Source organism: Trichechus manatus, unplaced genomic scaffold (genome assembly GCF_000243295.1).
Source record: "Trichechus manatus latirostris isolate Lorelei unplaced genomic scaffold, TriManLat1.0 scaffold00135, whole genome shotgun sequence".
NCBI lineage: Eukaryota > Metazoa > Chordata > Mammalia > Sirenia > Trichechidae > Trichechus > Trichechus manatus.
The window spans coordinates 3,477,203-3,489,745 of record NW_004444071.1 but is presented as its reverse complement, the minus strand read 5'-3'; the positions used below and the strand labels follow the sequence as shown (position 1 = coordinate 3,489,745).

Genomic DNA, 12,543 nt, shown 5'->3' with positions numbered 1-12,543 from the left:
GTACTTCAGATGAAAGTTTTCAGAAAAGAATAGTTTCTCATTAAACGGTACACATATTGCCCTATGACAATGGTTAACAACCCCACGACGTGTCAACACTGTCCTTTCTCAACCTTGGGTTCCCTATCACAGTTTTCCTGTCCCCTCCTGCCTTCTAGTCCTTGTCCCTGGACTACTGTGCCTCATTAGTCCCATTTTGTTTTATGGGGCTGTCCAATCCCTGGCTGAATGGTGAGCCTCAGGAGTGACTTCACCACTGAGCTAAAACAAGGGGCCATACCCTTGAGGTTTCTCCAGTCTCTGTCAGGCCAGTAAATCTGGTCTTTTTTTGTGTGATAGAATTTTGTTCTATATCTTTCTCCAGCTCTGTCCAGGACCCTCTGTTGTGATCCCAGTCACAGCAGTCAATGGTGGTAGCCGGGCACCATCTAGCTGTACTGGACTCAGTCTGGTGGCGGCCTTGGTAGCTGTGGTCCGTTAGTCCTTTGGACTAATCTTTTCCTTGTATCCTGTTCTCTTCATTCTCCCTTGCTTCTGAAGGGTGGGAGACCAGTGGAATATCTTAAATGGCTACTTACAGGCTTTTAAGACCCCAGACGCTATTCACCAAGGTAGAATGCAGAACATTGTCTTTATAAACTGTGTTATGCCCGTTGAGCTAGAGGTACCTCGAGAGCATGGTCCCCACAGCCCTCCACCCAGTAATTCAGTCCCTCAGAGAGTTTGCATGTGTCTATGGAGCTTTCATGACCTTGCTGGAGTACGTTTTTGTATAGCTTCCTAGTGGCGCAGCAGTGGTTAAGAGATTGGCCTCTAACCAAAAGGTTGACAGTTCAAATCCACCAACCTCTCCTTGGAAACCCTCTAGGGCAGTTCTACTCTGTCCTATGGGATTGCTATAAGTCAAAATTGACTCACTGGAACAGGTTTGGGTTTTTTTTGTTTGTTTGTTTTTGGTTTCCCTAAGAAAAGGTATATAGGAGGTCAACTCCTTGAATCCTTGAATGTCTAAAAACCTATTCTGTCTTCATAGTTTGACTGGGTACAGAATTCTGCATTAATAATTATTTTCTCTTGAATTTTGAAGCTATTGCTCTATTCTAGCCACTAGTGTTATCAGTAAGAAGTCTTATTTTCATTTAGTTGTTGGTGACCTGGTTTTTTTGTTTGTTTTTGTTTTTTTTCTCCCTGGAGACTTCTAGGATCTTTTTATTTTGAGGTGTTACGAAATTCTGTATGTCTCTAGGTATGGCTCTTTCATTGTGTTCTGCACTCTGTAAGCCCTTTGAATTTGAAAACATGCCTCCCTTCAGCAGTGGGAACTCTTATTTCTTAATTCCTTCCATCTACTTTTTTCTTTTCTCTCTAGAATTCCTTCTAGTTGAATATTGGACCTTCTGAGTTCATTTTCTTTATTTTACTCATCTTTATTTCTGTATTCTTCAGTTTTATCTTCTAACTTTCTTAGTTAGATTCCACTTAGCAGGTGGAATTGTAAGATTCTTGATTTATGGATACAAATAGTTTTTCAAAATTATCATCTGTTGCCTTGAGATACTCTTTCCCCCAGGGTCATTTTTGTTTTGTTTACAGTAGGCTTTCTGATCAGGCTTTAGTAGATGAATGCTGATAGATGGAAGACAAATGTGAAACAGAACTCAAATTCTTAAAAAGCCCAGACTTACTGGATTGGGTGAGACTAGAGGACTCCCTAAGACTATTGCCCTGAGATGCTCTTTAAACCTTAAATTGAAATTATCCCTTGAGGTCGCCTTTTTAGCTAAGTAGCAGATTGGCTCATAAAATAAAGAATATCACCTGTGAGTATTGAGCTCCTTTAAAAAAACATCTGCAGGAGACCAAATGGTCAGAAATAACTCTAAAGTAAAAATGAGAAGGTAAGGGGGCAGGGAAACTAGAGTACTGGAAGTGGTACAACCAGAACAAAATGAATGAGAATGATGACACATTGTAAAAAATAACCAATATCACTGAATAATTTGTGTAGAAATTCTTAAATGGGAACCTAATTTGCTGTGTAAAATTTTACCTTAAATACAGTAATTTTTTTTTTTTTTTTTTTTAAAGCAAGGGTAATGTAAGTCCAAGTGCCTGCCTAGTTGACTTGACATTCCTACTTTGCTTTTTGTCTTAATAGGACAAATTTTTGGGACCATGAAATGTAGACAGATATTAGATGAGGGGTTGTATGAGTGGAAACAGAGTAGGAATCCAAGACTTTCTGAATTTTTTGCATAACCAGAATCCCACCTATCCCGTATAGTCTGGAAGTAAAAAACCTTACCTTAGTATTAAATGTTAAATACAAGCATCACAGAACTGGTGTGTTTATATTTTAAATATAATCCTTTTTCTCAGTTCTAGAAATTTTGAAGAAGTATGTATGGTATTGGCTTGTTTTTTTTTTTTTTTTTAAGGTGTGGAATTATCCACAGACTATGTCAATCCCCAACCAATTTCTTACTGTTATAGTTTGCTTTTCCTGTCTTATAATGGGCATATGTGTAGAAAATACTAGCTAATTTTAATATCAAAATATGGAAAACCTCATCCAAATAGCAATTGTAAGAGTTTCTTTGGACTCTGTTCTAAGTATTAAGTTTTGTTTTGTTTTTTTTGTTTGTTTGTTTCTCTTTTTCATATTGGGCTGAAATCTGCCACCCTGTAACTTCCATCCATTGGTTCTAGTTCTGTTCTCTGGAGCAGCATGGAGTAAGTCTATTCTATTAGTAGGCAGCTATCAAAACTCTCCAATCACCTTTTTTAGACTGATTGCCCCCAGGACCTCCAATTCTTATAGGAAATAACACCTAGATTTATAAGCTTTATATTGATTTCCTTTGGACACTTCCTAGTTTATCAGTGTTTTCCATAATGCAGTTAAAATATGATGGCTCGGAATTTTAATTCTGTACCACATTTCTATGGTATTGTGCACACCAGTGCAAAAGACCCTGTACTATATAGCCCATGATTCAGATACTCTAGTTTATTAGTGCAACTTCAGCTTATGTCAGATTTTTTTTTTCCTCATCAGCTATTCTTAACTGTTGGCACATGTTCAAATTTGTGGTCAGCTAAAACCTATCAGCTAAGTGGCTGTTGAAGCTGTCCTTTTCTTAGAAGGCACTCCTGCCTTAGTATTTGTTGAGTTTGTTACTCAGGGAACCTAGAAAAAAAACAAATACACATCCATACACTAAAATCTGTAGAACATAGTCTCTAAATTTAAAAGTTAAAGAATTTTAGTTGGAAATTCATCTAGTTCACCTTTTTGGGAAAATATTTTTGCCTTTTTGAGGTTTAAGTGGTTATGATTGCAAAGTATCTCGCTTAGGTCCCCTTTTACAACATGTGCTATTACATTTTTAAGAGAAAAATAAACATATATGATGAAATGTTACCTATAATTAAATAATGGATATTTAATTGCAGGTTTTGTACCCTAGAGCAGGATTTGTTTTTTAAGAGAAAAATAAGCAATTACGATGAAATGTTATCTATAATTAAATAATAGATATGTAATTGTAGGTTTTGTGCTCTAGAGTGGGATTTCTTAGCTTTGGCACTGTTGATATTCTTTGGGTAATTCTTTGTTTTAGGGGGCTGTCCTATACATTGTAGGACATGTAACACATTCTCAGCCTATACTCACTAGATGCCAGTAGCACAGTCCTCCATTCCCAGCAGTTGTGACAGAAATGTCTCTAGACATGGCCAGATGTCCCCTGGGGGATAAAATCTCCCCTAATTGATAACCACTGCTCTAGAACAACATAGGTATTTATGCTAACTGGCTGATAGTTTCTACCTTAAATTTTCTCCATAATTGGAGTTAGAATACATTATTTTTTATAATTTCTTTTTAAAGATTTTTAAAAACGATAAAACATAGTAAAGAACTTCATATATAGCAAATACTTTTACAATTTTCTAGTTGGACCTTTTTTTGTTTTTTTCCTAATACTGCTGCTTATCCTAGTTTGTCATCCCTGCTTTGTGATATAATCTATGGTCTGAAACATAGTATGTGTGAGATTAAGGGATGAAAATTATAGAACACTAATAAATACGGTATTAAGTAGGAGGTTTATTAAATTCAAATATTTGGTATTATCTAGCCCATAATTAAATTACTTGAAAATGTACTTTTTATTTAAGTCGATTAAACTCTTAGATTTTAAAATTAAATTGTATTTTTTTTATTTTTGTACTTTGCAATATAGCCAGCAACCAGCTTCTGGTGTAGCCTATTCTCATCCAACTACAGTTGCTAGCTACACCGTTCATCAGGCTCCAGTAGCTGCTCACACAGTTACTGCTGCCTATGCACCAGCAGCCGCCACAGTTGCAGTTGCCAGGCCTGCTCCAGTAGCGGTTGCAGCTGCTGCAACAGCTGCTGCTTATGGAGGCTACCCCACTGCACACACAGCAACTGACTATGGTTATACCCAGAGGCAGCAAGAAGCACCACCCCCACCACCCCCAGCTACTACACAAAATTACCAGGTAAGAAAACTGCTCAGTAGCCTTGACGTATAGATTTAAGTGACCTCAGTGCATGACATAATGCCCATGCCAGTGCTTCTCAAACATTGGACTTCCAAAATATACCTCTGTCTCATGATAGAGGAGAGTGAATATGTATTCTTAGGTAGTTTGGGACCACAGTCAAAGTATTAAGTTTCCTTGCAGTGTGTTTTAGGTTAATAACCCCCCCATAGTCCATTTTCCCCCAGTATATATTTCTGTTTGCTTAAATTTTAAAATATTTTGCATTAATTACTGATTAAATATTTTAATTTTACCTCAAATTAAGACTTGACGAAGATAACCTTTGTTTGTACTGTGGTATTATATATCCACTTGGAACATAGCCCTGTCTGCTATTTTGAGACCCATGAGCCTAGGCTATATAGGACAAACAAATTACATAGTATCTTTTTCAGACTTAACAAGGGTGGAAATTCTATTGCCTGTACATTCTTCCTGTCCAGGTATTCTCTCCTAGTATGTAACAGAAATTGATCGTGCTCTTATTCATCCAGTTGCTGCTTGTTCAGTCTTAGTGGGGACATAAAGGTCTAGTTCTCTTTACACTATCATGTTTGAAAACAGTACTAGTTTTACTACTTGCTTACTTAATAAAATTTGATCCTAATTCCTTTAACTTGTTTTTTTGTTTATTAGTTAGCTTTCAGGATCTTTTTTTTAACTTTTGGTCCTTCTGGACTTCCCCCAGTTTTTCCATGTTCTGTCTAAAGCATAGAAATTTTTACTTTGTAAAGTAAGAAAGTGATGTATGAATCATTAATACTAGTATTTGTTATTAATATCTGGCAAGTTACTGAACTCAGAATTCCTTATGACATATATGATTGTGTTTCTTTATGCCAAAGACAGACTATAATAAATCCCATTGTCTTTAATAGGGTCTGTGAGGCCCATCATTTTCTGGGCCCTGCCTGTCTCTTTATTTAGTCTTACCTCCTACGTACCTCCCACCTTTCCTCACTTTATGCAGCACCAGAATTCACCCAACTCACCTTGATTTTTCACTGTCTTGGGGCTGTATGTATACTATTCCCTCTCCCTGGAACGCCCTTCCTCTTCCCCGCCCCCCTCCACCTGGAAGCTCCTACTCAGCATTACGTTAATGATAGTAAAAAAGAACGAAAATAAAACTGGAGTAATCACAAAGCTTAGAACACACAGACACTCTTTTCTAATGCTGTGGAATCCATCCTTAAGGCAAAAATGCCATGAATTTTTTAAGAAAATTTTTATTTTAAATAATTATTATTTTTAAAAGTTTTGTTAGATTTTCTGATTGTAAACCCAAAACATGCTGCTTGAAATGGTTTTTATCTTACTTGATGAAGTCCAAAGTGAATCCCTTTGTATTGAATTTGACCCTCTTATGTCTAGATTTAGGTTCATATTTAGTTTTTTTTCTTTATTAGACGTTTATACAGTAAAGATATTTGTTTTCCCTGCCACTTCACTAATGGTAAGATTTTCTTTAATTCCTTTTCTTTAGGACTCATACTCATATGTAAGATCCACAGCCCCTGCTGTAGCTTATGATAGTAAGCAGTACTACCAACAACCAACAGCAACTGCTGCTGCTGTAGCTGCCGCTGCCCAGCCTCAGCCTTCTGTTGCTGAAACCTACTATCAGACAGGTGGGTTTTATTAACATATCCAGTTTCACTGTAATCTGTGGGGAAATACATGAGTTAGGATATATTTTTAATGAAGACATGGCTCTTGAGTTCATCTAAACCCATTGTGTATGTCACCTTGGAGGCAGATTCTAAACCTGTCCTTCTCTTCCTCTACTAGAATGCCTTTGAGTCACAAAGAGAAGACCATGGAGGCAATTCATAATCATGTCCTTCTCTTCTAGAAATGTACTCCATGTTTGACTTCAGCTTACAGTTCCCTTCCTACCAAAAAAAAAAAAAGCTGTACCGAGGAAGCTGTAGTGTTTTCAGCTTCTAGCCATGTTCTTATCTTGTCGGAAATGCCCAGAACATATTGCCAGCTGACCTTGTACCTAATGGAAACCCTTTATGGACCCATATTTTTAACTTATCTTTCATTGATCTCTAATAAAGTTGATTCTGTTACCAACTACCTCTGACATTAAATACACTGTTATATAATGGTCGAAATACAGAAAGTGTTTTGTTTGCAAAGAAACCTACGTATTTGTAGACTAAAGATGGATTTTTCCTAGAGATTTAATTGAGAACTTTTAAAACAAAGCCGTAAATTCTGAAAGTGGGCAACTCCATTATTTCAGTTATTTTTGTGAAGCACTATGAGGGCGTTGGTGGCGTAGTGGTTAAGTAATCGGCTGCTAACCAAAAGATTGGCAGTTCGAATCCACCAGCCACTCCTTGGAAACCCTACAGGGCAGTTCTCCTCTGTCCTGTAGGATCGCTGTGAGTCAAAATCGACTTGACAGCAGTGGGTTTGGTTTTGAGTTTGGTATGAGGGTGTTTGTAGAGCCTTAGATTGGGAGAAAGTAGAACGGGCTTCCTGCACTGGCTTTAACACTAACATGAACAAGAGATTTTTTTCCTCTCTTCATCTCTTTTCCTGTAGATAAACGTAGTTAACCCAGATCTCTTTAGGGTCACCTTTAGTTCTAAGATTTTGAATCCCTTAAAAGTAATTTTAAAATATCTTGAATTTTAATGACCCTGGATTTTCTTACAGTCTCTTCTCTGGTGATGTGCTAGGTACAGTATACTGAACTTCCAGTTTAATTGCCAAGCTTAGATTGTGCGCAAGAGCAGTGAGTTACCTAGAAGTCAGAAGACATTGACATAATCTAAACTCTGACATTGACTGTGTGACTTTTGTAAGTCATTTAGCTCTTGGACATTAGTTTCTTCTAATGTTATCTCCATCTGTGTTGTGTGGATCAAATTTCATAATGGATATAGATGAAAGTTTTATATAGTCTTAAGTTCTCTTTATGTAAGATTCCTTTAATTGATCATAAAATGAGTTTGGCCCCCTGATATTTGGGGCTTCCTCAAAAATTACATTTATGTGCTTTCGTGATTGTTAATAAGTAGTTAATTGCTAATTTATTGATTGGTAATAAGGCTTTAAGATTCTTAAAGTATACATTTGTTTTGAATATGATCAAAGGTACCAGAAAGTTCAGCAGAGACTTTAATGATAGCCATTTAAGAATGTCTGCACTCAGGCTATTGACATTTGAAGAATTGAGTCAGTACCTTCATGTGAGTCAGAAGTGCACTACAGATTTAAAGTGATCAACTGCTGACCAAAAGGTCCGCAGTTTGAAACCACCAGGGGCTCTGCAGGAGAAAGATCCGGCAGTTTGCTTACGTAGAGATTTATAGCCTAGGAAACCCATTGGGGTTGCTCTGAGTCAGAATAAACTCAATGGCATTGAGTTTGGTTTTGGGTTTTCACTACAGATAAATCAGTAAAATGCAATGAATGGTATGTGAACAAGTGTCTTGTAATTAAACTTTGAAATTTTTATTGTGAATTAAAATACATACTTGGAGGCTCTCTTCATTTTAATTCCAACATTAAGCGTAACTCTCAAGTAGATTGACTAGTCTAAACAAACACACACACATAACCCCTTTTCTGAAAACTTTTATTTCTGCTAGTTGTAAATAGTACTGGCATTTCACTAAATTTTAAATTTTGCCAGAATGCCATTTTGAAAATATGTGGAAAGTATTTGAGAAAAACTAGTTAATCTATTTACATAGATAACTATATTTTATTAATTTTTGGTAATAAAAATTTTACCCCTTTTGCTAAGAAGAAATTGCTGGCATAGAATTTACAGTTAATGATGCTTACATTTATTATTTTCTAGTTTTTAAGGATATTGGTACAGTACTATAGTGGCTTACCCTTCTGATTATTTTATGTCTCTTTTTTCGTTTAGCCCCTAAAGCAGGTTATAGTCAAGGTGCAACTCAGTATACTCAAGCTCAGCAGACTCGACAAGTGACAGCCATAAAACCAGCCACACCAAGTCCAGCTACCACTACTTTCTCCATTTATCCTGTATCCTCCACGGTACAGCCAGTAGCAGCTGCGGCCACTGTGGTGCCATCCTATACCCAGAGTGCTACTTACAGTACCACAGCGGTTACTTATTCTGGTAAGACTGATTACCTATGTTGTTGTCAGTGAGTAAAGAAATTAAAAAGACACTTGCTGTTAGAAACTTTGATTTTCTGTGGAACTATCTTACTTCTGATAGCAAGAATTGAATTAATTGATAGATGTTAATATAAATATATGTGCATATTGTGACAAATGGATCATACTTTGTTGTTGTCATCGTTGTTTTTCAACCAGAAGCTCTTGGCAGAGTAAAAATGCTCTTCAGGGAATTGTCTTGGGCTTAGCATTGCAGTTAGAGGAAGTAACACCCAGTCTTCTATGGAGTCGTTTTCTTTTCTGACTTTTCCAAATGAACTTTAATACTCAAGGTTAACACTCAGAGAATACCACTGGCATATTATTTATATTGTTTATTTCAGCCCTTGAAGAACTTTTTCTTCATACTTATCAGGAATGAGTGATCTTGAAAGTACTGGGTAGCCTTTTCTAAAGATCCTAGTATGATGCTTATGTAACGCACCTGTCTTGGAAGGACAGAGTAGCTTTATTAGCCTCAAGTAATCATGTATTTTCCCTGGAGAAGTATAATCACTGAAACCCTCCTCCTATGCCTACTACTTCTGCTAAATTCCAGCTGAGATAGTTTGCAGTATTGCAATGATTAAATTCACATATTGCACTTTTGTAGACACTTATTGCTGTGTAGTTTATTGTTGTTTTACATTTTATTTATTCCTTAATACACTGTCTTGTTCCGTGGAGAGTTTAAGGTGACTTATGTAAGTTTTTCCTTCTTGATACTTTGTTGTAGCTTGAGTGTCAGAAGCCTAGCAAATACTTCTTTATTTCTGAGAGACTTTTTATCTCTTAATCTATGTCAAATGCTATGCTGGGTGCTAGGGATGCGGTGATAAACTAGGAGGTGTGGAGTATTTGGGAAGAACAGTTCGTTGTGGCTGGAGTATAGGACACTTGGGGTGCATATCAAGAGATGAGACTAGATATGTCAGAGTGTTTTCAATTCTGCAGAGAAGTCGAAAGAACGGTACGATGAACACCATATGCCATTCGTTTGTTGTTAGGTGCCGTTGAGGCAGTTCTGACTCATAGGGACTTTGTGTACAACAGTATGAAACACTGCCTGGCCTGTGCCATCCTCACAATTGTTGCTATGTTTGACCCCCATTGTTGCAGCCAGTGTCAGTCCTTCTCATTGAAGGTCTTCTTTTTGTTGACCCTCTGCTTTACCAAGCATGATGTCATTCTCCAGGGACTGGTCCTTCCTGATAACATGTCATAAGTTTGTGAGATGAAGTCTCACCATTCTCCCTTCTAAGGAGCATTCTGGCTGTACTTCTTCCAAGACAGATTTGTTCATTCTTCTGACAGTCCATGGTACGTTCAATATTCTTTGCCAGCACCAAATTCAAATGCATCATTTCTTCTTTGGTCTTCCTTATTCATTGTCCAGCTTTCACGTGCATGTGAGGCGATTGAAAATACCATGGCATAGGTCAGGCGCACCTTAGTCCGCAAAGTGACGTCTTTGCTTTTCAACCCTCTGAAGAGGTCTTTTCAGTAGATTTACCCAGTGCAATATGTCATTTGATTTCTTGATTGCTGCTTCCGTGGGAGTTGCTTATGGATCCAAGTAAAATTAAATCCTTGACAGCTTCAGTATTTTCACCTAGATTCATCAGTTCACTAAGATTAATCAATTACTACTATTTTGTCACATTTGCTTTCTCTCTTTCTCTAAAAAACATGTCTTCAGATGGCTCAGCAATATATTTTATAAGTGCACACAGCATGATGCTTTGCCCTGAATTTTGTAGCATGTATTTCCTAAGAATGAGGACATTCTTTTACATAACCACGATGCCAGTATTGTAATACGATACTATTTAATATCTAATATATAAATTTCCCTGGTTGTCTACAGATGTCTTTTATGACTGGGTGTTTTATATGTTTGTGCTTTGTTTTAAATGTAGGGTCCAAAGAAGGATTGTGGATTTGATTGTCATATCTTGTTAGTTTGTTTTAATCTTGAGTAATCCCTCTACTTTGTCTCTCGTGGGATTCATATTTTTGAAGAGTTCTGCCAGTTATCTTGTAGGATACCCCATGACCTGAATTTACCAATGATTTCTTCATGTTTAGTTTCAGGCAACTCTTTAGGCAAGAAAACTACTTAAATGTACTTTCCATTTTGTCATATCAGTAGCATATAACGTCAGTTTGTTCCTTATTGATGACGCCAGCTATAATCACTGGTTAAGGTGGTAACTACTAGTCCTCTCTCCATTGTAAAGGTACCTTTTTCTATTTGTAATTAACAAATAATCTGTGGCCCCGTTACCCACTTACCTTTCACCCTATAGTGTTAGATCCTTTGAAAATCCTTAAGAATCAGTTACGACAAGGGTGGTTGCAAAATCCTTTTACATGTATTCTCAGGCATTCTTCTCTAAAGAAGAGTCCCCAGAACCCTTCCTTTTTTAAGTATTATTATGGACACATTCTTTATTATTCAATGTGTTATAATCCGTTACTCATTTTTTCTTTTTAAGGCTCAAATTGTGCCATATTTGACCAATGGGAACCTCTAAAACCAGCTCCTAAGTCTTTTTGTCATGACTCCGTCGGTTAGTCTTTGAGTACTTCTTTCCTTTCTGGCACAAGATGTCACAGAAACACTTCATGCTTTCTCTGCCCAAGAGTAAAAAGATCAACCATTTTGCCAAGGAATCATGGTTTCTTAAGTTGTTGTTAGGTGCTGTTGAGTCGATTTCAACTCATAATGACCCTGTGTGACAGAGTAGAACTGCCCCTTAGTGTTTTATAGACTGTAATGTTTACAGGAGCAGATCACCAGGTCTTTCTCCCACGAAGCCACTGGGCTTCCAACCTTTCGGTTAGCAGCTAAGGGCTTAACCTTTTCCCTGCCAGGGCTACCCTTCTTATAGTAACCCATTGCTGTCGAGTCAATTCCGACTCATAGTGACCCTATAGGACATAGCAGAACTGTCCCATACGATTTCTTACAGTAGGTGGTGGTATTTAGAAACCAAATTCATGGTTAGGAAATATATATATATAAAAATAAAAATATATATATATATATTTTTTCATATATATATATATATATAAAACTTTATTATGGTAAAATACATTCAGCAGAGTTTGCCATTTTAATGTGTGGAATTCAGTAGCATTGATTACATTCACCATGTTGTGCTGCCATCACCACTAACCATTTCTAAAGGTTTTTCATCACCCTGGACAGAAACTCAGTGCCCCTTCAGCTATAACTCCCTTTCCCCCACTCCCTAGCCCCTGGTAACCACTAATAAACTTTTGTCTGTATGCATTTACCTAATGTTTGCATAGTATTTTATGGTATGAATGTATTTATACATGTTTTTGCCTATAGATTTGAAAGCATTTAGCTGTGACCTTATGTTTTTTTAATCACATTTTTAATAGAGGGCATTGGTAGGACTGCCCAATAAAGAGATTTGGTTGACCTATACAGTTTTTCTCTTAACCAGTCATATCAGTTGTTTTCTAATTATTATTTTTATCTTCTCTGATCATTTGCTTATCGTTGATATAAGTTCATCTGCTTTTCCCACTTTCATGTTCAGATGTTTCCTTTTCTGTTACCACACTTTCTTTAAATCTCATAAACACTTGTATAACAATAACCTGAAATAAAAGTCTAGAGAGGCTTTTTGCAAAAATTGCCAACTACTTTCTCTCCTGGATATGTCCGATTTCATATTCCTATTTTTCGGATTTCCTGTGCATCTTAATTCTCACCCTTCCAATTTATGTTTTCTCTCCTGTGTGTGTAAATTGGAGTCAGTGGGTGAGAAGTCC

At 36.9% G+C, this 12,543-nt stretch overlaps 1 protein-coding gene across 3 annotated transcripts in view; it reads left to right on the top strand.

Annotated features, from left to right (window-relative positions):
• The window catches only part of ZFR (zinc finger RNA binding protein), an 84,421-nt gene that overhangs the window by 23,837 nt on the left and 48,041 nt on the right, over window positions 1-12,543 (top strand). For all 3 annotated transcript variants that reach the window (XR_002825428.1, XM_004385226.2, XM_023739488.1), the window contains exons 3-5: window positions 4,248-4,530; window positions 6,062-6,206; window positions 8,474-8,692. Coding sequence is in view for 2 of the 3 variants with exons in the window: in XM_004385226.2 (XP_004385283.1) it covers window positions 4,248-4,530; window positions 6,062-6,206; window positions 8,474-8,692 (647 nt within the window). In the remaining variant the exon portion in view is untranslated. The remainder of the gene's footprint in view (window positions 1-4,247; window positions 4,531-6,061; window positions 6,207-8,473; window positions 8,693-12,543) is intronic.